At 40.6% G+C, this 27,949-nt stretch overlaps 1 protein-coding gene across 3 annotated transcripts in view; it reads left to right on the forward strand.

Moving 5' to 3' along the window:
• ATG14 (autophagy related 14) overlaps positions 1-27,949 on the forward strand; it is a 57,114-nt gene that overhangs the window by 6,077 nt on the left and 23,088 nt on the right. For all 3 annotated transcript variants that reach the window (XM_087448488.1, XM_087448487.1, XM_004426180.3), the window contains exons 2-9: positions 8,133-8,195; positions 9,344-9,386; positions 11,637-11,718; positions 15,983-16,220; positions 19,017-19,246; positions 20,982-21,099; positions 22,440-22,530; positions 22,609-22,694. In XM_087448488.1, coding sequence (XP_087304614.1) covers positions 8,133-8,195; positions 9,344-9,386; positions 11,637-11,718; positions 15,983-16,220; positions 19,017-19,246; positions 20,982-21,099; positions 22,440-22,530; positions 22,609-22,694 — 951 coding nt within the window. The remainder of the gene's footprint in view (positions 1-8,132; positions 8,196-9,343; positions 9,387-11,636; positions 11,719-15,982; positions 16,221-19,016; positions 19,247-20,981; positions 21,100-22,439; positions 22,531-22,608; positions 22,695-27,949) is intronic.

Raw genomic sequence — 27,949 nt, forward strand, 5'->3', positions numbered from 1 at the left:
CCCATCCCATGCAGCTTATTAATTGTATTTACACCAGCACATGTGGATCTGCTAAGAAAATATGGCTTTTGTTTTTAATCAGTATCATTTGCTACTGTTATCATTATACCTTTTAGAATTTATGAAAGGCTTTCACATTAATTATCTCCTTTGTTCCCCACCACAAACCTGTAAGTTATTAACCTATTTTATTTTATTTTTATTTATTTATTTATTTCCCCCAAAGCCCCAGTAGATAGTTGTATGTCATAGATGCACATCCTTCTAGTTGCTGTACGTGGGACGCGGCCTCAGCATGGTCGGAGAAGTGGTGCCTCAGTGCACGCCCAGGATCCGATCCTGGGCCGCCAGCAGCGGAGCGCGCGCACTTAACCACCAAGCCACGTGGCCAGCCCTAACCTATTTTCAAAAGGAGGAAACTCAGAGTAGTTGTGCCTTACTTACTCCTGGGCTATGCTAATTCTTAAATTCACTTCCAGATCTGAACTATATTTTTATGTGTATAGTTCAGTTTAATACATTAGTAAGATTAAATCCAAAATTATTCATTGCAGTGAACAAAAGGGAAACTAGTGTATATTATTTGCTAAGTGCCTGTATCTGATGCTTTCACATTTATCTTATTTAATTCCTGTAACCAAGAAGGATAAGCATTATTCCCATTTTACAATGGAAACTAAACAATGCTTTGTTTCTATTTTCTATTAATGACTTAACCTTAATTCCTGCCAGTGGATATGTTTTTACTATATTTTATCATATTCTAACACAAGTTAAAAGAACCATTCCAGGGCCGGCCCCGTGGCTTGGTGGTTAAGTGCATGCACTCTGATGCTGGTGGCCCAGGTTCGGATCCCGGGCGCGCACCGAGGCACCACTTCTCCGTCCATCCTGAGGCCGAGTCCCACATACAGCAACTAGAAGGATGTGCAGCTATGACATACAACTATCTACTGGGGCTTTGGGGGGAAAAAATAAATAAATAAAATCTTTAAAAAAAAAAAAAAGAACCATTCCAATAAGGACCATCTTTTTTTTCATATTGCATTTGTCCATAAACGTCATTCTCTTGTATGCCTAAGGAATTTAAGGAAGAAAAATTTGATTGCTAATAATTCTTACCGTGTTAGTATCCTAATTCAAAAAATATTTAGCTCTGGGGAGTCACTGCTTTAAGAGTACAGAGTTTCAATTTGGGAAGATGATAGTCTTAATGAGGGATAGTGGTGATGGTTGCACAAGTGAGTGTATTTAATGTCACTGGCCTGTACACTTAAAATCTTAGGTGTAGGGGCCAGCCCCATGGCTTGGCAGTTGGGTGTGCGCGCTCCGCTGCTGGCGGCCTGGGTTCAGATCCCGGGCGCGCACCGACGCACTGCTGGTCTGGGCATGCAGAGGCGGCGTCCCACATACAGCAACTAGAAGGATGTGCAACTATGGCATACAACTATCTACTGGGGCTTTGGGGAGAAAACGGGAAAAAAAAGGAGGAGGATTGGCAATAGATGTTAGCTCAGGGCTGATCTTCCTCAGCAAAAAGAGGAGGATTAGCATGGATGTTAGCTCAGGGCTGATCTTCCTCAAAAAAAAAAAAAGAATCTTAAGTGTAAATTTTATGTGTCATGTATATTTTTATCACAATAAAAAATGAAGGACAAAATGTAGGAATCAGGGAACAGAAAAGATAAGTCATGGGCTGGCCCCATGCCTTGGTGGTTGAGTGCGTGCACTCCACTGCTGGTGGCCAGGGTTTGGATCCCGGGCGCGCACTGATGCACTGCTTCTCCGGCCATGCTGAGGCCGCGTCCCACATACAGCAACTAGAAGGATGTACATCTATGACATACGACTATCTACTGAGGCTTTGGGGGAAAAAAAAAGGAGGAGGATTGGCAATAGATGTTAGCTGAGAGCCGGTCTTCCTCAGCAAAAAGAGGAGGATTAGCCTGGATGTTAGCTCAGGGCTGATCTTCCTCACAAAAATAAATAAATAAATAAAAGATAAGTCATATCAAAATCAAATACCAAAACAGGAATAAATCATTCCTTGTATGTGATTACTTTAAACATGAATGCATTAAACACTCCTTTTAAAAAGCTAGAGATTGACAAAATGGATTAAAAAATAAAAACATCATACATCAAAAAAAAATGTTTAGTTCTTCAACCATCTCTACTTAAGTAAGGGAGCTTGCTGTGCTCTCTTTCCCGGGCACATCTGTGCTCTCACTTACTTGCTTGAGAAGCCTCACTGCCTGATTTCTAGGGACTGTGGAGCTTTTCTTAGGCGAGGGCTGGGGAGGAGTGCCTTGTCATGACGTGTAGAGGTGGGGTTGTGCTTGGGTTTGGGCTTGCGCTGTCGTGTAGTGTGCTGTTACACGCGAGGCATCTGTCCTTAGCATGCTAGCTCTCTACCCCTGGGTGTGCTTTTTACTATGCTAATGGGGCTAGGGTCACCTTCAGTGGACTCCTGGGTGCTAGGGCGCATGCGTAAGCCCAGGAAAGTCTGGAGGCTGTGGGATGTGGGTGTTGGTGGTCTCTATCTGATTTTCTTAGCTTGCCAATTGGTTAGGGACCTGATCTTGTTAGGCCGGGGGCTTTGCAGGTGACCCTGTCTCGTTGGGCTGGTTCCTGTCTCAGTATGGCACAGATTTGTGTGAATGGTCCCACCTGTGGATAGATCCACTTGGTTGTCCATGATTGTCTGTGGCCGTGGCACAGCATGGCGTGATGAGGCTCACACTCTTAACCGATACCTCATTAGCAACACTCTCCTATCCCTGTTATCCCACTTGGTGTGTGTTGAAATGCTTTGGTGCAGGACAAATTAACTTTTTACCTTGTGAAATAGCAGAATTTCGTCTGCCTATAATGCCTTCCTTTGCTTAACAGGGCCAACTCTAACCCATCCTCAAGTCTCAGCCCAGACAGGCATGACTCCCGGAAAGCTCCCTCTGAAGCCTGAGCTGGGCTATGTGCCATCTCTTGTACCACCCAGGTGCTGTGTGACCACCTACTCCTTGTTCTCATCAGTCTGTATCTCAGGGAGACTGTTTGAAAGTCAATCTAAAGGAGTACTTTTTAGGGAAAGTAAACAATATAAGTATGGAGAAATTTGGTAAATAATATAGTAGGCATTTTTTTTTTTTCTGATTTTTACCACCTATGTTTTATTTTATTTATTTATTTATTTTATTTATTTATTTTTTTTAATTTTTTGTTTATTGCAGTAACATTGGTTTATAACATTGTAAAAAGTTCAGGTGTACATCATTGTACTTCTATTTCTGCATAGATTACATCATGTTCACCACCAAAATACTAATTACAACCCATCACCAACCACACACATGTACCGAATTATCCCTTTCACTCTCCTCCCTCCCCCCCCTTCCCCTCTGGTAACCACCAATCCAGTCTCTGTCCCTATGTGTTTGTTTATTGTTGTTATTATCTACTACTTAATGAAGGAAATCATATGGTATTTGACCTTCTCCCTCTGACTTATTTCACTTTGCATTATACCCTCAATGTCCATCCATGTTGTCACAAATGGCTGGATTTCATCGTTTCTTATGGCTGAGTAGTATTTCATTGTGTATATATACCACATCTTCTTTATCCATTCGTCCCTTGATGGGCACTTAGGTACATGCACCCCTGTGTTCATTGCAGCGTTATTCACAATAGCCAAGACTTGGAAGTAGGCATTTTTAAATTGTGAGAGAAAATAGAAATATGTCGTAAAAGCCATGGTGCATGGTACAGGCTCACTGGCCGATTCCTTTCAGAAAACAACATGAAACTAGAGTCATTAAACAACAAAATAATTGATAAATGTCTGCATAAAAGTTTGGAAAATTTTGTAGAGCAGAAACATAAGTAGTCAGAAAGCAGATTGAGAAAAAATAATTTGAAGATGTATGAAAGAAAAATGGCTCATTTCCCTAATAAATAACCCTTAAAGGAAAAAAAAAACTATAGAAAAATGAACAAAAGACATAGGTGAATAAGAAAAAAAAGTAGCCAGTGAGATAGGAAAGGACATTTACATTTCTAATAATGAGCTAAAGAAAGGCAAATGCGTGCATTATGGACTGTCTGGGAGGAAGGGGTAGGAAGCCAATAGGTTAGCAAAGACTAAAAACAAATGTGCAGTGTTTGGGGAGAGGGTGAGAAAACAGATTCTGTTACTCCCTGTTGGCAGGGTTCTAAAATATATGAAGTGATTCAGAGGAAATTTAAAGATAACTGCCAGAATTTTGCATGTAAATATTTGATCCAGCAGTTTATTTTATTTATAGGAATTTCTCATAGAGAAACCTAAAAGCTTGTAAAGATTTATGCACTAGGATATTCATTTATAGCATTACTGATAATAGTGAAAGTTTGGAAGTGATGGCAATGTTCATCAACAGGAGTTCATCAATAAGTAAATTGCATGATGTCCATTCAGTGAAATTCTTTGTACCTATTAAAAAGAATGGGATAATTGATAGGTTCTGACATGGAAAAAGATACAAGATATCTTATGTAATAAACCCAACTTGAAAGACAGTACATAAAATAGTCCTTCTCTCTTCCTTTTTTTTAAGGTAAAATATGTATCATTAAGTCTAGTTTGAATATGATGACTGTCTATTAATCTTTCCACTTCTTGGAAACCATGTTGAGAAAACACAGAACTGTGGAATGAATTTTTAATCTATGTCCTTGAGTGGTGGTGGTATCACACAAAGGGCACGACCTGCTCGCCGTGAGACAAAAGCCAATTGTCAAGAGGCAAGATGGTGGCAGAGAAAGGGCATTTTATTACAGCTTGCTAGCAAGAGGGAAGATGGCCAACTAATGTCCGAAAGAACCATCTTAAGGGGGGTGCAGAATCTTGAAGCAGTTATATAGGCCAGTGGGCTACAGGTAAGGGGGTTAGGAATGTTCACCCTCTGGTGTTACAGAGTGGGAGTGGCCACACCAGATAAACTCTGTCTGGGGGTCATCACATTCCTAAGGAACTCAAAGGAACAAAGTTGTTGTCTTATTGCAAGGGTCGTAAAATCTATAGAGCATACCCTGGAGGGTGCATATCCAGCTGCGTTAGTTAGAGATCATTCATCAGTTACAGAATGGTTTCTTTTCTACAATATGGCTTCCCTCACGTCAGCCTTGTGTTGAGCTGGTGTCGGTGGGGTGGAGAATGCAGAGAACGGATGAGTGTGCTGATGAGCAGCTGAAACGCTGACCCAGCCACGTTCCTTGATGTCGTCTGCTACTTAGGTTTGTTAACACCACCTATTTTAACCTCTTTCATGAAGAAGAACAATACTCATGAAGTGTTGGATACAGTAGGAATTGTTTTCTTCTGCTGTCATCTGTGTGTGTATGTTTTGTTTGTTTTTTTTAGCAAAGCCCAGGAGAATCGGCCAGCTCGATATTAAGCTGGACAGAGTTGTTTGTGATCCCAATTTGTTTTAGTGCAAAGTGGCATTTTTATGACAGATCTGGAAGGAGGACTTTTATTGCCTCTAAAAGCAAGATTTTATCCTCCCTGTCCTTTGTTTGCACGGTTTGATGAGTCTTGTGAGTTTGTCATCTCCTTCAGGTTATCAGAACATGAGTCACCACATTGCCTCAGTGAGGTAGAAGTAAATACCGTATTAGTTTCTCGTTTTTGTTACAAGGAAATGGAAGCATGTAACAGTTCAGTAATATGTCCAAGAATAGACAGTCAGCTGCAGAAGAATATATAATTAGATTTCTTAATGTTCTGGAAGATGCTTTATTGTAAGTTACAGGCACACAGTAAATGCCTGATAAATTAATTGATGAACCTATGGGTTTGTCTACATTTCACATTAGTTCCTGAGTTTTCTAATATTGTTTCATGCAGTTACCACCTTACTAGCCGTTGCAGTGCTACCCAGTAGAACTTTCTGCAGTGATGTTCTGTATCTGCGCTGTCCAGTAAGGTAGCTGCCCTTATGCGGCTATTCAAATGTGGTTAGGGCAACTGAGGAACCGAGTTTTTCATTTAATTTTAATTTAATCATGTTGTAAGTATATAATTATGTCATATATATTGCCTGATTTTCTTTTTTGTTTAATATATATTGTACATTTTCAGCTACTGATTATTAAATGGTAGCATCACAATTAGACCATTTTATCCCTTCTGTTTAGAAGTAGATACCTTTGGGGATGTTTCAAACGTGGGGTTATAGAAATAGTACTTTAGAGAGACTTCTATGTCTGGATCATCTTAATTTAAGGAAGAGATTTTTAGGGCTGTTAAATTGTTTTCATTTAGGCTGGGAATTCAGGAGACAGCCAAAAGTCTAATCTTGGACCCCATATCATGTACTGTAGCATGTGGCATTATCGTTGTTTCCTTGAAAATAGTTAGTGAGCCACTGTTAGCTCATTTCAAAATCAGTTGCATGATGTTAGTCATACAATTTTTTTTTTACTCAAATTCTTATTAAGCAACAAGCCACATTTTAAGTACTCAGTAGCCACATGTGACTGATGGCTACCGTATTGAACAGCATAGATCTAGATCTGAATGACACTGTTAGCCAGCTACAGCTAGTTGACATTTATAGAACACTGTACCCAACAGCTATAGAATACACACTCTTTAAGCGCATGTGGAACTTTTCACCAAGGCACACCGTATGCAAGGCCATAAGGCGGTCTCAAATCAAAAGACTGAAATCTCATAGAAAATTCTGTGACCACATCAGAATTAAAGGAGAAAACAATAACAATAAGTTACCTAGAAAAGCCCATATATCTGGAAATGAAACAATGCTCTTCTAAATAACTTATGGGTCAAAGAAGAAATTTTATGGAAAATTAGACATTTCAAACTAAATGGTAATGAAAATACACCACATCGGGCCGTCCCGGTGACACAAGCGGTTAAGTGCGCATGCTCTGCTGCAGCGGCCCAGGGTTCGCCGGTTCGGATCCCGGGTGTGCATCAATGCACTGCTTGGCGAGCCATGCTGTGGCGGCGTCCTATATAAAGTGGAGGAAGATGGACACGGGTGTTAGCCCAAGGGCAGTCTTCCTCAGCAAAAAAAGAGGAGGATTGGCAGATGTTAGCACAGGGCAGATCTCCTCTCACACACACACACAAAAAAAATACACCACATCAAAAATTTTAAGGTTTAGCTAAAGCAATACTTAGGGGGAAATTTATAACTTTATATGGTTATATTTAAAAGAGAGAGGCTTTGGGGCTGGCCCGGTGGCGTAGTGGTTAAGTTCTCATGCTCTGCTTTGGCGGCCTGGGGTTCGCAGGTTTGGATCCCGGGTGCAGACCTACTCACCGCTCATCAAGCCATGCTGTAGCGGCATCCTGCATACAAAGGAGAGGAAGATGGGCACAGATATTAGCTCAGGGCTAATCTTCCTCAGCAAAAAGAGGAGGAGTAGCAATGGATGTTAGCTCAGAGCCAGTCTTCTTCACAAAAAATTAAAAAGAAAAAAAAGAGAGAGGCTTAAAATTGATGATCTAAGTTTCTACCTGAAGCTGCAAAAAAAAAAAAAAAAAGGAAAACTAAACCTTAAATAAAGTCATGGTAAGAAAATAATAAGGAAATACAGGTAGAAGACTGACAAACTGAAAACGAACTGCAATGTGATATCCCTTCCTTCTGATAACTTTTACTAAGTAACTAACACCCGTAATGACTAGCAATAAAATTAGTGAGGAAAAAAAAAGTGTACTTTAAAAATTATAAGGAACCAATTTATAGGTGTGAGCTGGATTAAATTGAGTTAATTAAAATTATTTTCAGAAGAGAAGCCTCAATTTCCTTGAATTCAAATTCACTTTAGTGCTCTGATGTGCATGTTTTGGAAGATAATTTAACTTAGGGGGGAAAAGCCTATAGACATATTTTATAAGCTCATGAAAGAATTTTAAAGCTGAGAATTTGAACTTAGTTTTGAAATAACCAGATGGTAATCAGCTGTGTGCCTCCCATTGAGAAGATGTATATTTACTTTCAGGACAGCGACATTTCCAGATGAGTCTCCAGAAGTGATTGACTCGCAGGAACTTGCATAATCTCGTTGAACTGAAAAAAATGAACATTTAAATAAAACATTGATTTTTTTTCTTCTAGGTTTATAGACAAGAAGGAAAGGTTAAGCCAACTTAAGAACAAGCAAGAAGAATTTCAAAAAGAGTGAGTTTTCATTTTGCTTTTTAATTTGTGGTTACCACATGGTTTAATTCAGTGCTATGATATGTAGATATATGGATTGCTACCTTAATGAATTTAGGATACAGTCTCAAAGAGCGGTGCATCTGGGAGAAGCAAAATAGGAAAGGGTATCAGGTTTCTAGAAAATATTGGGATCAGACCCAGTGCCTGGTAGACAGTAGGTACTCAGTGATGGGATGGATGGATCAAACTCCTGGCCCTGATAATTGGTGTGTGGCAAATGGGCCCAGGACAGTGGGCATATTGGGCTTGAATTAGTGGTGGTGGCTCCTATAGGACATCCGTGCCTCCGTTTACCTCTCTTCCGTATCAGTGTTTTGCAAAGTGTGGTCTGCAGATTATCTACATCAGAATTCATTAACTGTGAGGTAATGGTTAAAAATGCAGATTCTTGGAATCCTATCCTCAGATATTCTGTTTCAGCATGTCTGGGGGGAGGCCCAGGAATCTGAGGTATTAACAAGCATCTCTGATGAATCTGTCACCCTCTGGATTTAAGAATTGTCCTATAGAACTTTCTGTCCCAAACTGACACAGTCACTGTTCTCCAGACACCCCCCAGGTCTGATGAACACATTTGAGCAGATTAAATCTTCTGAGATGCCCTTCGTTAAAGAAACCTGCTTAGATTTATTTATTATTTAGCTCAGTCATTTCTGTAACTTACGCGATCACATAAACTTTTGTTTTTACCCATAGAGCACTTTATTCCGTAGAAGAAATTTTTGCAGATGCTGGCTTGTGCCATTTCTTTGGAAACGGATCATAGCATTTTAGATCATGAATTCTCTTGTAACTGTTGTTATTATTAATTGTGACTGATGAAGATATTGATTATGACTGAGGACAAAGGCTCCAAGGCCAGCTGTTAAGAAGTTTATTGTGAAGGTTTATAGAAAGGCTCTGGGCAGTATTAAAACTGCAAAAGGAAGGAGGTGAGAAAAAAGATGTAGAGAACAGGAAATTTGGAAAACATTTTTAAATGCTTAAGTCCCACTTTGGTATTTGGAGCCATTTCTAAGAACTTTTTAAAAAGTTGTTGATATTTTGTTTTTGAGCCTCACAAACTTATTTTAAGAGCCTATTTTCTATGTCTCTTCTCCATACAGAGTGTTAAAAGCTCTGGAAGGAAAATGGATAGCAGATCAGTTGGTAAGCTATAAGAAGAACTTAAATAATGTTCTTTGTGCTTGAGATTACATGTTTTTAAGTTGGTAGAGCTTAAAAAATCATTTTGAATTTAAATTTGTTTTTGATCATTTTTTGGCACTCCTCCATTTGAATATATTTGTAGTGTGGGCTTCTCAAATATTTCATCTAGATCTGAAAAACAGGGTATTGGCAATTAATTACGGAACCATCATAAAGGCTAATTATGAAGTCTGGTATTAACATAGAAATAAAAGAACAATGGGCTATCCTTTGTGTGTTTATTTACTCATAAACACACACTCTCTAAATGGATTAATAATTAAATGTGAAAAGTAAATTCATAAAAATATTTTTAAAGAAATGGGTATTTATGTAATCTGGAGTTAGCAGACCTTTATAAGCCATAGAGTTTAAAAGTTCTGTATGTTTAAGATGCTGCGCAAAATGAACATAAACTAGGAAAAAAATGAGTACAACATATGAAAATAAGGAGTTTGATTTATAGCACTTTTACTGTTGGTGGGAGTATACACTGACATATTGTTTGGGGGATAATTTGGTGGTGGTTTGTTGGGTTTTTTTTAACGCACATGTCGCATATCTGGCAGTTTTTCTCCTAAGAAAATGCAGGTTAATGCAGAGATTTATGGGCAAAGAAGCTGGTTGTCTGCAGCGTGGTAGTGAAGTTAATATGTAAATAATGTAAATAGTCATCAGGCAGGATGAGGTAAATAATTATGATGCTGTGTAGCTGTTAAAGAGAATGTGGTTATCTACATGTATTGATGTGGAGTGATGTCCAAAATATATTTTTTAACGAAAAACAAAAAGTAGGCTACGGTAAAGTATGATTTCATTTGTGTAAGAATGTATTTTAAATATAAATATACCCTAAAAAATCTGAAAAGATGCACATCAAACTTTAATTGAGATTACCCCTGAGGAATGGGAAGGAGTCAGGCTAACACTTTTTTCTCTTCTGTGGTGTGTAATTTTTCTTACAATAATAAACATCATTCATAATTTTTAAATAATACTTACAGAGTATATATGGTATAAGTGAATTCTGCTCATGCTCTGAATGTTATAGAAACAAAACATGTTGTATGGAAAAAGAGCATAAAAGGCTATTTATGAAGAATCTCATCCCCATTTTTCTCAATTCCGTGTATTATTTTCTAGTTTTTCTATCAAAAACTTCAACATTGATTCTTAAAGACTAATACCTTTTGAAAGTGAAGATGTCTCATTGCAATTCATTCCTGAACCCATCAGTCCCCATGAATCTGTTTTCAAATGTCTCTCTCAACTCCCCTGGAGAGGCTGGAGTTTCACCCACCAGAACATCTCTGTAATCTGCTATCTCGTACCATCAGACAACTTAGACAAGTGTTAAACACCATAAATATTTGAACATTGTTTAAGCTTTTAGTTGTCCATATTTATGGCGGCATTAAAGAATAGATAATCATACTTTTTAACTAACTACTACTAGGTCACGTTTTTACTGATCCTTTATTCACCTTGGGGGAAGCTGTACCTAAACCCCAGTAATGTAAAGAGGCAATTTCACGTTTCATATAATTTTATCAGGCTTTTCCAGAAATCTTACGTGAGTTATGTACTTTTTTTTTTAACTTCTGTTTTATTGCAGTTTTTATTATTTTGTGAGTAATATTTGCTTATTGTATCAGTGAGATAATACAGTGATGTTGATGGTCTCCTCCATATCTAGCACTGAGAGTCTAGAGCGGTGCGTCGGTAGGACTTTCTGTGATGATGCAAATGTTCTCTGTCTACACTGACCAATGTGGTAGCCATTAGCCACATATGGTGTTAAACACTTGACATGTGGGTCGTGTGAGTAAGGAACTGAATTTTTTTATTTTATGTAATTTTAATTGACTTTTAACAGCCGCATGTGACCATAGCTATATATTTGACAGAGCATGTTGAGAGAATATCCCTTCAACATTTTTCTCTGTGCTAATTAACACATATAATAAAACAACTATGTGGATTTCTCTTTCTCTCTTAATTTCCTAGGAACTTCTGCACTGAACCAGAATAGCATTTTTTCCTTTTTGTAATCTACCATAGTTACAAAGCCATAATAAATATAATTATATTGGTTTTTTCTTCATTATGTTTTCTAAGATATACCTGAAAATAAGTAGTGATACCAGGTGGATAATCATATTAATCATAAGAGACCACCGTTTCTGATATTTATTGCGTACGTTTTTTAAGAGATGGAAAATAATGTCCTGCAAGATGAGGATTGAGCAGCTGAAACAAACAATATGTAAAGGAAATGAAGAAATGAAGAAAAGTAAGTAATTTGCCGCCCACTCTCCTGCCCTGATAAAGGGCTCGTGTGGCATTTCGTGGGATTGATAACTAGAGAGAGGAAAGACAAGAGGAGGGGTGGGAGGCAACAGCAACCTGGAAAAGCTGACTGCTTGCCTTCCTCTCCTTGTAAAATGTTTGTATCAGGAATTTTTATGTAAAAACCTGTAAATAATCTGCTACCCTCACTCAATTAAAAAAGTTAGGGAATGGATGTTTCCCATCTGCTTTAGCTAACAGGAAGCTCAGCATCTAACCTGGTACTTACTTAACAATAGTTATTAGTTCGTTTCAGAAGTAAAGAATATTGGCTTTTGGGCCTGTCCGGTGGCGCAGCGGTTAAGTGCACGCACTCCGCTGCGGCGGCCCGGGGTTCGCAGGTTCGGATCCTGGTCGCGCACCGACGCACCGCTTGTCAAGCCCCGCCCTGGCAGTGTCCCATATAAAGTGGAGGAAGATGGGCACGGATGTTAGCCCAGGGCCAATCTTCCTCAGCAAAAAAAACAAAAGAGGAGGATTGGCATCGGATGTTAACTCAGGGCTGGTCTTCCTCACAAAAAAAAAACAAAAAAAGAATATTGGCTTTTTCTCCCCTAGTGAGTTTTATACGTATTTTAATCTGTATTAATCTTACATTATATTTGTACAATTCATACTTTATCATAGGTGGTTGTCAAAATTTGAGTCCTCTTAGAAATCCTGTATCCTTAGAAATATTCTATGTATTTCTGAAGATCAATGTTTTAAGTTCAGAATGAGTCTCCATCATACTTTGTGAATCCCTTTCTTGCGTACTCATTGCTTTCAGAAGCAAGTATTTTATAGTGGATGTAAAAGCTTCCTTTGAAGATGGTTGTCCTAATCAAGTGCTCACGTGAAGTTTCACAGGATTAATACGCTAAAGGAGCAGGGCAGCACGTGAGGAGGCGCTCAGAGCTAGAGAGCCGATTATCCGCCGAGCGTCGCCTGTGTCCTGCAGAGGCTCTGCTTCAGGCAGTGTCGGGACTCGTGACTGCGCATTGGTGGGCCTGCCCTGTCTCCCCATCCCCCTGTGTTCCCCCCGGGGGTTGCCACCAGTCATCTGTGAGCCTCAGGAAATGGCTGGATTGACTGAGCCTGCAGTTTCTCTGATGTGCAAGTTTATAACTTTGACCAGCTCTTTTTAACAGATTCCTAACCCCAAAAAACAAAAGCAACAACCACACTAAATAAAAGATATGGTCCTAAAGTAGTGGACCCTATAATGGTGGTTTCCATCCCTGGCAAATCGTGAGAGTCCCCTGGTGAGCTTTTTGAAATCTAGAGCAAATCCTGGGACCCACCCTGGATGTAGGAAATTAAAATCTCACGCGTGGAGACTGGGTCAGTGGTTCTTAAACTGTCTGTAGTAAAAGACCAGTTTTTTCTCTTTAATTTCCAGTCTGTCATAAACTGATACTGATACTTTTATAGAATACAATAAAATTTATTACTAGAAAAATGATTGCATACTTGGACGTCCTGGCAATATCAAATTACCATGTCACAGAAAAAAGTTTCACAACTTACTCTGTATTTCTGTCCTCTTGTCTGACTGGTAAAAGTTTGCAGATGGCCCGGATCCATAGGCCACACTTTGAGTAGCCCTGCTCTGGGTGGTTCTCATGACCTGCTGGGGTTGGGAACCACTGCTCTTTAGAACATAAATGCAATCTCGTTGCTACCCTCTAGACTAGACTCACAAAATTTTGCAAACCATTTTAAGAGAATTAATGGATTCCAGAAGCTATGCATGGACTCAGGTCCACAGATTAAGAGCCTCCTACACATAAATAGTCTTTCTTCTTTTTTTAACTTTGTTGTTGAAATATCACATATTCAGAAAAGGGCCTAAATTATAAAATGTAGAGCTTGATGAATATTTCTCCAGACTCTTTGGACTTAAGATGTCATGATACAGAATAATACAGATGTATTATACAGCATAGCTGGGGAAGTTGGATTCAGGGTTGAGCTGATCTGTGCTGCAGTTACTTACCCAAACAAGCAAGAGTAGGTTACAGAAATGACATCAGTGTATTTTCATGTTTAGGGGGAGATGGTTGGAGAGAGGGACAAACTAAACTCTGTGTGCTGAGTCTGCACTAGTGCAGATTGGGCGACTGATGATTTCCTGCCTCTATGAGGGGTCATGATATTAAATTGGAAACTGTCCTCAGAGAATCTGACCACCATGTGACCTAGGGCCATGGCTAGAGAGATTCACTTGGGCGCTTGCAAAGGGCTCAGTAGAGATCGTGAAAATGAATGAGCTTGCCGGAAAGTAAGTGTGTGATGAAACGAGAGACTTAACCTTCAGGACATTCACATTAAGCAGGAATGGTAAAGAGATGCATCTAAGGAGAAATAAAACTATAAGAAACCTTATGTCTACAATGAAATACCTGGGTTCGGTGGTCCTCAGTCAAAGAGGATGACTTATTACATGCTTGTTATATTTTAGTCGGGAGACAACAGGGCTTTGGTTGGACCTGGTATAAGGAACTAAGCTGCGAGCCATAGGTTGGGTGTACACATTACCATAGAGTTCCGAGGAGCAAGAGGTCTAGGGAGTGTTTATGAAGGGGGGTTTTGCTGACTGAGTATAGTTGGAGTGTTTGGAGAATAGGAGCAAATAGCACTCCTAGAGAGACGTTGATTTGAAGAACAAGATGGGGATGAGTGTTTAGGGAATAATAACTGGTTCAGCATTCATCCATCCACACACAGATTTATTTAAGTAGTTCCACCTTGTGGAAAGGATTTGAAGCATCTAGTAATTGAGTGAGGCTGGCGTGCAGGCTGTGCAGAGGGAACTGTGCAATATATACCAGTTCCAGGGTGGCCTTGAGACTGAGGAGTTTGGTTTGTATTTGATTGGCAGTGGAGAACCGCTGAGCATTGGCTATAGTTTATGAAGACTGAAGGAGTGAAAGAGGATGTGAAGGCATGGAGTGGAGCCAAGCTGGAGATAGGCAGAGTTTTGGTGAGAATTAACTAGGATTGTGATAGTGGGAGTGAGAAGAAAGCCCTAGATATAAAGAACTGTAGGACAGCTCATGGAATTGACTATCAGGAGATTGATTTAGGCACTGGACAGGTCAAAAATAATCGTGAAGTAGGGAACCTAGCTTAAAGTGTATCAACAGATGAGGCCGGCCCCATGGCCTAGTGGTTAAGTCCGGCATGCTCCACTTCGGCGGCCTGGGTTTGGTTCCCTGGCAAGGACCTACACCACTCATTGGCGGCCATGCTGTGGTGGCAACCCACATTCAAAATACAGGAAGGTTGGCGCAGATGTTAGCTCAGAGCTAATCTTGCTCAAGCAAAAAGAGGAAGATTGGCAACAGATGTTAGCTCAGGGTGACTCTTCCTCAGCCAAAAAAAACAAAAACAAAATGTATCACGAGGAAGCTTTCCTGGAAAAATAATGAGCTTGATTTTGAACTTGTTTGAACCTCCTAAGTTGTTCCTAGGTGTCTGTCTGAGATTTTACTACTTGTTTTTGCTACCCTAGCAAAGTTTAGCTACAACCTAACAACCCTAGTAGGTCTTGGGATCCAGAACCTGAAGGAGCTCCACAAGAAGGACAGAAATCAGACAGGATGAGTGTCTGTCTCCTTTCTTGGTTGTGTGGCCATGCCTTTCTTGCTCTTGCAGTGCCTAAAATGCTGGTGTGTGAGAAGTGCTCATCGGATAGGTGCTCCCACAGCCCTGGGGGCTGCTGCATTCCATTGTAACTTTTCAGAGCTCTTGGTCTAGTTCTTTGCTGCATGACCACCTGCTGTGAGATTAACCCTTGGTCTCTGAATGTAACCCAAGGCACACTTGAAAGGTTTCTTAGGAAAATCAGGTAGCCAGTAAGTTTTTTGAACTTGAATTAGATCTCTTTTCTGCCCAACATGGCCATTCTTCGGTGTTTACCGCAAGAAAGTCAGATACTCTACTAAATTTTAACTTGATAGTCATTGAGTGAGTCTTGCTAATGAGGATTACAAGTGGAGATTTAGAGTCATTTTAGTGGTGGTCCCCTTTGCTTTATGTGTAATATCTACTTGAACTAAACTCGCAGTTTCCACTTACTGAACATTATCTAGTTAATTTTGTTGAGGTTTTGCTTTCTCTGAGTTTAGATTTTAGGAAGACACTTAATGCTTGTGGGCTGGGGTTCTGCAGTTCCCAGGAGCTATTTATGGAGATAATTGTTGAGTGTGATTTATCCACTTTAGATTCTGAAAGCCTTCTCAAAACCAAGGAAAAGAATCAGAAGCTTTACACTCGAGCACAACGGCATCAAGAGAAAAAGGAGAAAATTCAGAGGCACAATCGCAAACTTGGTGACTTGGTAGAAAAAAAAACCATTGACTTAAGAAGTCATTATGAGCGTCTGGCAAATCTTCGGCGATCTCATATATTAGAGCTCACCTCTGTCATTTTTCCAATCGAGGAAGTAAAGACTGGTGTGAGGTACAGTAAGCAAGTGTTTTGACTCAAGTTCCAAAGATCAAGTGTTTTTCAAATATGTTAGCACCTTGTTTATTGGTCGTCATTCTGGGGTCATTGGTTTTCCTGGTAATCAAACTGAAGTCTTATCTGCTTCAGCAAACAGTATACACTGCACGAAGTTGGGGCTGTGGCCAGGGTGAAGGGTGGTAGCCCTTGGAGAAGTGCGGCCCAGGCTGTGTCCTTCTACAGAGCTTTCAAATGAGATGCTGAGTCACACTCCTGATCAAGAGCCATCTGATGGCTGATGCTGGCTGCAGTCACAGTCGGACTGTTGATTAGTTGTATGCTGTGAGGCAGGTTCTTGAACCTTAAACCTCGAAGTCCTACTTCCTTGTCTGTTATATGGGGACATAATAATGCCTACTTCACAGAGAAATCATGAGCTGAAATGGAAGGATACACCTGGTGCTGGGGTCTCTTACTTGGTGGGCGTGACTTGTTGACTTAGCCATTTCCTGGTAACGAGCCGCTGTCAAGCACTGGATGCTGGGAGTGGAGTCGTGGGCTGTAGTGCATGGATACCCTCAGGAGTCGAGGGGATGGACAAGACAGTAGTTCCCCCTGCCTGTCCATCAGAGTCCCTCAGGAACTTTTGAAAAATACAGGTTCCAGAGGACACACCTCCAGCCTCCCAGTCCATCTCGTAATTCTTTTATTTTAAACTTCTCCAAATGATGCTAATGATCATCTGGGTTTGGAAACTGTCCCTGAAGAGTTTCCTTTGCTTTGTCACTCACTGTCAGGCTGTTCCAGTGAAGATTTTCCTATCTCTCTTCATTGCCCTCACTTTCCAGCACCTTTCCCTGGAGTTGGACAGTCAGCGGACTGTTGCTGGTTAGGACTACTGCTAGTCTTTGCTGCCTCGACTTGAGTCTGTCCTTTTGTCTGTTGCCAGAATTAGCTTCCTAAAAGCTTAAAGGTCTGACTGTTGCTTCTGGCTTGAAAGCCTGCTCTCTGCCTCTTACCAAGTAATTTGTCATTAGTAATAGGTGGCAAACAGAAAAATAAAAAGGCAGATTCAAAGTAGAGCAGAATAGAAAGTTCAGAAATAGATCCTAAAGTGGCATTTTAGATCAGTGGGGAAAAGTTGGATTATCCAAAATTTGGTGTAAAGACAGCTGGCTAGGCCTTTGGGGAGAAAAAAGACGACAAAACAGAAACATGCCAGGGCCGGCCCCATGGCTTAGTGGTTAAGTGCGCGTGCTCCGCTACTGGCCGCCCAGGTTCGGATCCCGGGCGCGCACCGACGCACCGCTTCTCCAGCCATACTGAGGCCGCAACCCACATACAGCAACTGGAAGGATGTGCAACTTTGACGTAAACTATCTACTGGGGCTTTGGGGAAAAAAAGGAAAGGAGGAAGATTGGTAATAGATGTTAGCTCAGAGCCAGTCTTCCTTGGCAGAAAGAGGAGGATTAGCACGGATGTTAGCTCAGGGCTGATCTTCCTCACAAAAAAAAAAGAAAAAAAAAGAAACATGCCAGATTAAATTCTGATGGGCCAAGGTATCAACATTAAAACAAATTACAGTAAACAAAGACTCAGACACAGATTTTAGGAGACTGACAGCTGAATGCAAAGTTGCAGAAAAGAAAACACAGAGAAAAACTTTAATATATTAGTGTATATTATTATACACCATTAATTCTTTTTTAAGCTAATAGTTTTGAAGTTATTCCTATAGTGAGATTTCTTGTTTGTTAACATTTCTCAAACTTCCTTGAGTGGGAGAAGGAAGAAATAGAGGTACAGCTTAGAACTGGCCGTAGTACCCTCACCCCCAGTCTTCTTGGTGATAGCCCAGGAAGAGTTATCTGACATGCATGTGGTGGCAGAGGGAAAAAAGGACTGAGAACCACTGGCCAAGAGAACAAAATCTAAACAGTGCAGCACAAAAGGCCTTTCCCAGTCTGCCTGTTTCCTGCCTACTCTTCCAGCACCATCTCCTGGCACTTCCCTCATGCGTCCTCCACACAACCGCACTGATAGCCTTTGCTCCCCACACACGCTGTGTTCTTCCCTCCACTGTGCGTTTGTACCTGCTAGGACTTCTCATTCGCATTCCACTCTCTAGGCCAGCAGTTCTAAGTGTGGTCTGTGGGCCTCTGCGGGTCCCTGAGACTCAGGGGGTCTGTGCAGTCAAAACTATTTTTATAATAATACTAACACTTTATCTTCCTTTTTCACCGTGTTGACATTTGCACTGGTGGGTCCAAAGCCATGGTGGGTAAAACCTCTGGCACCTTGACAGATTTTTGGCAGTGACGCCAAACTGTATTAATAGTCATTGTATTCCACCATGTACTTGCAGTTTGAAAAGAAGCCAGTTTCACATCAAGACGAAGCAGTAGAAATTATTAATTTTATTTAAAGTTTATTAAGTCTTGACCCTTGCATACACATCTTTTTAATGTACCATATGATGAAATGGGAAGTATGCAGAAAGTACTTTTGCCACATACTGAAGTGCCATGGTTGGCTCAAGGTAATGTAAAAGGGGTCTTGAGACTAAATAGTTTGAGAAGCTAATACTTGAGGCTCTAGCCCATGGTGCTATCTATCTTCCTCACGCCAGGGTGCGCTTCTGTGCCACAGCTGGTTTGATTTTCATCTCTGACAGAATTGCATATCTGTGTATTCCAATTAAATTCTTGTCCTTCTGTGTATCTTTCCAATGTTCTGCAAATCTGGCAAGTATATTGCATGCTCTTCAAAACCAAGTCTCTTGAAATCCATACGCATCTTCTGGTTTTTAGAGATCCCGCAGATGTGTCTTCAGAGAATGACAGTGCCATGACCTCCAGCACTGTGAGCAAGCTTGCTGAAGCCCGGAGGACAACTTACCTGTCAGGGAGATGGGTCTGTGACGATCACAATGGGGACACCAGCATTAGCATTACAGGGCCTTGGATTAGCCTTCCCAACAACGGGGACTACTCTGCTTACTACAATTGGGTGGAAGAGAAGAAAACCACACAGGGGCCTGGTAAGAGGCAAAATAGTCTTTGAAAACTTTTATAATTATATGTATTTTTTTAATAAGAATTTTATTTTATTTTATTTTTGAGGAAGATTGGCCCTGTACTAACATCTGTTGCCAGTCTTCCTCTTTTTCTTTTTTCTCCCCAAAGCCCCAGTACATAGTTGTATGTCATAGTTGTAGATTTTGTAGCTCTTCTCTATGGGACACTGCCTCAGCATGGCCTGATGAGCAGTGACTAGGTAGGTGCCCAGGATCTGAACCTGCGAACCCCGGGCCACCCAAGCGGAATGCACGAACTTAACTGCTATGCCACTGGGCCGGCCCTGTATGTATTGTTTAATTGAGATAAAATTTGCATAACAAAATGAACCATTTTAAAGTGAACAATTCAGTGGCACTTAGTACATTCACAGTGTTTTGCAGCTATCACCTCTGTCTGGTTCCAGGGCACGAAGCAGTCACTTCCTCTTCTGCCCTCCTCCTGGCCCTTGGTAACCACTAACCTGCTTTCTGTATCTATAGATGTGTCTATTCTGGACATTTCATATAAATGGGATCATACAATACGTGGTGTTTTGTGTCTGGCTTTTTTCACTTAATGTTTTCAAGGTTCAAACACATTGTAGCGTGTATCAGCATTTCATTCTTTTTATGACTAAATATTCTGTTGTATAGATATACCACATTTTGTTTATCCATCAGTTTATGGACTGAAAATATATATTTTTTAGATATTTCACCTCTTGGGGGTCGATACTGCTTTATTTGTATAAAAAGACCTCAGTGTTTAAAGAAGTGTATTTAGCCTATTGAGTCCCATTTCTATAGTTTGTAATTTTGTAAAGAGCTTGTTTTAGCAGTCCTAAATGGAGGTTGAAATACCCTAATAGGAAAACCCTTTAAAACACCTGTAGCTGGGCCGGCCCCGTGGCTTAGCAGTTAAGTGCGCCTCCGCTGCTGGCGGCCCAGGTTTGGATCCCGGGCGCGCACTGACGCACCACTTCTCCGGCCATGCTGAGGCCGCGTCCCACATACAGCAACTAGAAGGATGTGCAGCTATGACATACAACTATCTCCTGGGGCTTTGGGGGGAAAATAAATAAATAAATAAAATCTTTAAAAAAACAAAAAACGAAAAAAACACACCTGTAGCTTCTCTTTGGTGGAGAAGGATTGTTCATTTAGTCCTTCAGCAGATATTGAGTGAGTAGGTGCTTTTCTGTGGTGCACTGTGCTGGTGCTGGTGATACACAGGTGAGGTCACCAGAACAGGTGTAGTCCTTTGCCTTTCTGTGGAGAGGCCGGGAAGCAGATGATGATCCAGGCCCCGTACCCTGAGTGCACGCCCTGGGCAGAACCAGCACTGCCACGGGGCAGGGCTGCAGAGGAAGGGACTGCTTTTCCAGAGGGTAGTCAGGGGGGCCTCTCTGAGGAGGTGACATTGAAGTTGGGCATTAATTGTTCTGATAAATACTACATTATCAGGTCCAAGCAGTTCAGACTCTAATTTCATTTATGCTGGGCCTATTTAAGCCCATTTGCTTAGGTTACATTCCACTCAGCAAAAACCATAAACAATGAAGCATTAATGTCTGGCCATGGACCTTTTATTAGTAAGGAGTAAAACGTAGCCATCAGTAATGTAATGACAGAATTACAAATCATAAAATCTAAGTTCATTAATATTTTTGTTGAAATGAAAGTTGTTTTGTGTGTGGTGGTTGTTTTTATACTGTAGACATGGAGCATAATAACCCTGCTTACACGATCAGTGCTGCGTTGTGCTACGCGACTCAGCTGGTCAGCATTGTGTCTCACATACTTGACGTAAATCTTCCCAAAAAGCTGTGCAACAGGCAAGTCATTGAAATGGTGATGTTATCTTTGTCATGGATCTCGCATGTTCCTATTGTGTTTTTTATTCTAATTAAACCAAAACTAAGAATTTAAGTATTACCAAGACAGAAAACGTCTGACTGTGAAATATTGAGATTAATTTCAAAAGCATTAGCTAATGTGCAGGTTTGTTTCGTTATCTTACAACTGCATGTGAAGTCTTTGAGAAGACCACAGAGAATTCTCCGACTTGAAAAAATAATTGAAGGAAAAACCAGGTATTCAGAAGTTACGCTCATGTGTAAGAACTGGGTAAACTGTAACACTTGAATATTTTTTTGATTTTTTAAAAATAAAAAACATTTATAATTCAAAAAAATGTAAAGGTTTACAGTTTATCCAGTTCCTACTAAGACCTTCCTACCTCCCTCTAGTTATCCTTGCATTTCAAGTAAATATAAATATGTATTATTACCATCTCCCTCTCCTTTTAAACATAAAAGTTACCGTGTTATACTAAGGTGTTGTGTACCTTGCTTTTTAAGTTTAACAAATATTTATTGAGCACCTACTGTGTGCCAGGCACTGTTCTAGGCACTGAGTAGTAGTGAGAACAGAATCCCTGCCCTCTTGGCACTTACATTTTAATGGAGGGACAAATAATAAACAGTATGTCAGATGGTGATGAGTGCTGTGGAGAACATTAAAGCAGGTGAGAGGGAGTGTGGAGGCCGGGGAGGGCTTGCTGCGTTTGAGTGGGCAGGTATGTGATCACGTGAGAACCTGAGGGAGGGAGGGAGCAAGCCACGTGGGCCCTGAGGGAAAGAGACTTCGGGCAGAGAGGATGGCGAGTGCCAAGCCCTGGGGAGAGTGAGCTTCCAGCAGAGAGGAGAGCGGCGGAGAGCAGCAAGGAGGGGAGAGTGCTCATTGCGTGGGGCCGTTTTGAGCCTTCAGCTCTCGTTCTGCATCAAGTGGACGGTTGCAGAGTTTTCCTTTGTAAATGTGCCAAGATCTTACCTGTCCCCTATTTGTACTTCAAGGAACAATCTTGTATATTCATCATTTCATTAGTGTGCAAAGTATTTGCGTAGGATAAGTTTTCAGAAGTGGCGTTGCTTGGTCAAAGGGAATATGCAGTTGTGATTTTTATAGATGCAGTGAAACTGCTCTCCATGAGGGCAGGAATTCATTCCTAGAAAGTTTCTGTTCGGTGCAATTTATTAAGAGGCAAGGGGCAATGGGGTATGTCTTATACTGAACTGGTGGTATAAAGTATACTCTTCAGAACAAACGTTTTAACATGAACGTTAGAATTTCCTCCAAAAAATACAACTTTACAAATTATATGTTTGCTTTACAGTGAATTTTGTGGGGAAAATCTCAGCAGACAGAAATTTACTCGAGCAGTGAAGAAGCTAAATGCAAATATTCTTTACCTATGCTTCTCTCAGGTATGGAAAATGTGCTGTGGGCTGATTTTTGATTTGTTACATGGTTGAAAATATTAATCAATGTTTTGCTTTTTCTAGCATGTAAATTTAGACCAATTACAACCACTGCATACCCTCAGGAATCTAATGTACCTGGTCAGTCCGAACTCTGAACACCTAGGCAGGTAAGAAGGATGTTGGTTGCTTTTCTCTAAGTAGTACTGTTGTGAGTACTTTTAAGTCGATTTGTTGGCAGGGCACAGGGGCCTGGTCTCCAGCCCCAGACTCTCCAAAAAGGACAAAAATAATGCAGTCCTGCACAGAAGGAAACGATGGCTAATCATATTTGAACCGTTATGGTCCTTACATAATCACTTCTCAGAGCAAATTAATATCACACATTCTTAACACCTAAAACAGATGAGAAGAACGCAGATGTTCCTGGAGTGGGCCCTTCTTATGCCTTCCCTGAAGACCAAAAGCCATTTCTTTGAATCCACGTCTGTTTCTTCTCTAGCCCTGCCTAGTGTCTACTCTGTTTCTTGTGCATCTTGTCTTGTGCCTACTCATTCCTTCCCGTCATGACAGTTCTTCACAGTTTTCTTTTTGTCATGGAGTCAGTCTGGCTGCCATTTGTTGGAGATAAAGGGTACTGGAAGTTAATGGGATGAACTAGTTTGAAATCCATTAGCTTAAAAATAGGAGTCAGTAACAAAAAGACCAACCAGGACTGGTCTCTGAGATCTTTTTAGTCTCTCAGGCCATAAAAGTATGACATTGATGAGGCTGATCTCGGGTACCACCCAAGCACCCCCTCTCTGGGTGCTTATCTTTTTTCCTTGCTCTTAGCAGTCTGTCCCTGCATTTCTGTGGATATGACTTGGTTAATAATGTACTTGCACTTTTGAAAGAGAACAAAGAAGAATAAAAGATGGGAAAGTTCTTTTGGGACTCCCTTCCCCATCATCCTTCTGCTGTGACACTGGAACCAAGGCTCAAGGGGAGTCCCCTCCACTACCAGGGTGCCTGGCTTCCTCCACGTTTCGGGGAACTTTCCGTGGTAATCTGCCCTTAACCATTGTCATGTTTCTCCCTCATCATCTCCCCTCCCCCCCAAACAGTAGTTATCTTTTCTGGAACACAGACTCCTTTGGAAAAAAGCTGTGAACTCTCTCCAGGAAATTGCACATACACCCAGAATTTTGTGCCATTTTTTAGGAACTTCACGGCCCTTACCCTAAATCCCATTCATTAGTTCACAAGCCACAGAAACCTGTTAGAAATCTATGCCAGTTTTAGTGGTTGATTTCTGTGGGTTTGCTTGCCATCCTCTCTGTCCCTTATTTGTAAAGAGTTCAACATTAGGAAATATATCCTTAATAATAAGAGCCAATATTTGTTGACACTGAGCTAACTACTTGACGTGTGTTAACTCATAGCTAGGATGATTATTCTCACTTTCCAGGGGGTATCTAAGGCTTAGTGTGGTTAGTGACTCTGCCCATGGTCACAGAGCCGCTGAAGGTGGTGGAGCCAGGGCCCCGCACACATCTGGCTGACTCCCAAGTAGTAGGTATTCATGCTTTTAACCAGTGCACAGTACTCCATCATGTTAACAGATTAAAGAAGAAAAACATAGGATCAACCTGATAGATGCCAGAAAAACAATGAATGAAATTCAGTTCCTGTTAATAATGATAGAAAACTATTAGTAAATTAAAAATAGATTACGGGGGCCAGCCCTGCAGCGTAACGGTTAAGTGCATGCGCTCCGCTGCTGGCGGCCTGAGTTCGGATCCTGGGCGCGCACCGATGCACTGCTCATCAAGCCGTGCTGTGGCGGTGTCCCATATAAAGTGGAGGAAGATGGGCACGGATGTTAGCCCAGGGCCAGTCTTCCTCAGCAAAAAGAGGAGGATTGGCATGGATGTTAGCTCAGGGCTGACCTTCCTCACCAAAAAAAAAAAACCCATAGATTACAGAGCCAGCCCTGACGGCCTAGTGGTTCAAGTTCGGCGCTCTCACCACCTCAGCACTCAGTTCAGTTCCGGGCGTGGAACCACACTACTTGTCCTTCGGTAGCCATGCTCTGGTGGCTCATGTAAAAGAACTAGAAGGACTTACAACTAGAATATACAACTGTGTAATGGGGCTTCGGGGAGAAAAATAAATTAAATGCCTTAAAAAAATCTAAAAAAAAATAGGTTCTGAATAAAGGATATCTACTATAAACCTACAGCAAAAACTATCCTTAGTGACGTGTTACTTACATAGATATTTAATAGAAGCATTCTACAGTCAGGAAAAAACAAGGATGCCTACCATCATTGCTATGTTAACATTGCTCTGGAGGCCGAGCCAAGGCAAAACATTTTCACAAAGAAGTAAGGTGTATTTATATTGGAAAGAAAGAATAAATTGTCTTATTGTAGATGGTATGATTATATGTAGATGAATATCCAAGAGAATAAAAAATTATTAGAAATGATAGTTCAGTATGGTGACTTAGATACAAGATCAACATACAAAAAGCAGTTGCTTTCTTACATGCCAACAACAACTAGTTAGAAAATGTGGTGGAAAAGAGGTTTGTTTTGGGGCCGGCCTGGTGGCGTAGCAGTTAAGTTCTCAAGTTCCGCTTTGGCCGCCTGGGGTTTGCCGGTTCGGATCCTGGGTGCAGACCTATGCACCGCTCATCAAGCCATGCTGACGCTGCATCCCACATAGAGCAGCTAGAAGGATGTACAACTATGACATGCAACTATCTACTGGGACTTTGGGAAGAAAAAAGGAAAAAAGGAGGAAGACTGGCAACAGATGTTAGCTCAGGGCCAGTCTTCCTCAAAAAAAAAAAAAAAGAAAAGAGGTCCCTTTGACTGTAGGAATAAAAACTATAAATTACAGTAGTACCCCCTTATCCGTGGGGGACCCCATGGATATTCCAAGACCCCCAGTGGATACCTAAAACTGCAGACAGTATCAAACCATATATATACTATGTTTTTTCTTACACAGATGTACCTATGATGAGTCTAGTTTGTAAATTAGGCACAGTAAGAGATCAACAACAATAATAAAATAGAACAATTATAACAATATACTGTAATAAAAGCGAAGATCATAGCAACCTCGGCATACGATTTTTTTTCTTCCTTATTAACTCTAGAACTTGCACCTTTTCACTTAAAGGAAGCACTTTACGGCTTCCCTTTGGCAGATCTGAATTGCCAGCATCACTGCTTGTGGGCTTTGGGGCCATTATTAAGTAAAATAAGGGTGACTTGAACACAAGCACTGGGATACTGTGACAGTCAATCTGATGACAAGATGGCTACTAAGTAAGTAATGGACAGGTAGTGTATATAGCATGGATACACTGGACAGAGGGATGAGTCACGTCCCGGGTGGGATGGAGTGGGAGGTGTGAGATTTAAAACTTCTGAATTATTTCTGGAATTTTCCATTTAATATTTTCAGACCTCGGGTTGACTACAGGTAACTGAAACTTCGTAGAGCAAAACCATGGTAAGGGGGGACTACTGTATATAGCAATAATCCTTACAAAATATATGCAAACCTATATAAAGGAAATTAAGAAACTTTTTAATTACTCAACATGTATTTCTTGAGTGTCTGCCAGGCACTGTACTGTATGAAGTGCAGGACTGAATGAAAGAAGGCGTGAGGTAGTGAAGACCCTTATGATTTTCTAGGATGGGAAGGCTCAGCATTGTAAAATGCCACTTCTCCCCGAAAGGAAACCTGATCAGAATTTCAACAGATATTTCATGGAACTTTGACAAGCTGATTCTAAAGTTCAACTAGAAACACAGTCTGCAAGGAAATTTTGAAAAAGAATGATACGGGATAAGCTTGGCCTCTTTTAAAACACAGTATGAAGTTAATTGAAACAGGGTGCTGTTAGCATGCAAACAGGTGGGGCAATTAGAGGACGAGAAGAGAGGCCAGCAGCAGACCCTTGTCTCTGTGGGAACATCGTGTATGCGTTAGAGGTGGCATGCTGGATTGCGTAGTGATAGCAGCTCAGTTGTGGTGGGCCAGTTGGGTATTCATGTGGGGAAAAAGTTGGATTCATACCACATTCCATATACAAAAATAAATTCCAGATGATGTAAAAGACCTTTAAAAAAATAAATAGGAGAAAAGACAGTGTGTTATAATCATAGGGTGGGGAGGGAATTCCAAAACAAACCACAAAACCCAAAAACCATAAAGGAGAAAGGGGTTACGCATTTTACTGTCTAAATGTCTCTGGTAAAAGATATAAACAAAGTTAAAAAACAAGGAATAGATATGTTTTGCAATCTAAAGAACAGACAATGGATTAAAATCTAGACTACTTAAAGAAATCTTTCAGATCAATAAAAGAAAGACAAACAACCTAATAGAAGAACAGACAAGGATTCAAACAGGTATTTCACACAACAGAAATAAAAGTAGTCAGTATTCAAATGAAGCAAATCTTTAGCCTGAATCAAGAAGAAAGAAATGCAATTCAAAACAGGTTTCCATTTTTCAGCCATCAGTTTGGCAAAAATGGAAAGAATAGATGATATCCAGTGTTGGTAGTGGTTTTGGAAAATAGACAGTCTTATTATACTACGGGTGGATTTCCTTGGAGGATCTGAAGTTTTCTATGGGCTTGCCCTCCTGGAGTCAGCTATCCATTTAGAGGGCTTCTGTATGACAGAAGTACACATACACGGCCAGGCTGGTGTCACATCCAAGTTCCTGGTCTGTGAGCCGAGAGGTCCAAGCTTCAGAAGTCTCCTTCTCACACCTGCCTCTCAGAATCAAGGCTGAGAGAGATTGTGAATGGAACCTGGGTGGGACTTGCTGTTCCTGCTGAGGATCCCATCCTGAATTCAACGAAAGTTTTTTTTCTTTGAAATAAATTCAAACTTACAGAAAAGTTGCAAAAAATAAAAATAGTACAAAGACACACAAACCCTTTACCCAGGTTCCCCTTTGTTATTATTTTACCCCACTTGCTTGATCGTTTGTGCAGTCTCTATCTTTGTCTCAGTAAATACATGCATACACACAAATATTTTTTTTTCCTGAACCTTATGAGAATGAGTTACATACATCTGGCTCTTGACCCCTATATACTTCAACGTGTATTTCCTAAAAGTAGGGATATTTTCTTATTTAACCACAATACAATTATCAACATCAGCAAATTTAACATTGCTACGATAATCTGCCCATATGCCCATTTTGCCAGTGGACCAGATAACGTCCTTTATAGCATTTTTCCTCTTCTAGTACATGATCCAGTGTTCATTTAGTTGCTGTGTCTCTTTAACCTCCTTTAAATCTGAAACGTTTTCACAGCCTACTTTGTCTTTTATGACATTAACAATTGTCCTTTTTGTAAACAGTACTTTTATTTTGAGTTTGTTTCCTTGCACTGAGA

The sequence above is a fragment of the Ceratotherium simum genome, chromosome 24 (genome assembly GCF_057802395.1).
Source record: "Ceratotherium simum simum isolate JZ-2026a chromosome 24, ASM5780239v1, whole genome shotgun sequence".
Taxonomy (NCBI): Eukaryota; Metazoa; Chordata; class Mammalia; order Perissodactyla; family Rhinocerotidae; genus Ceratotherium; species Ceratotherium simum.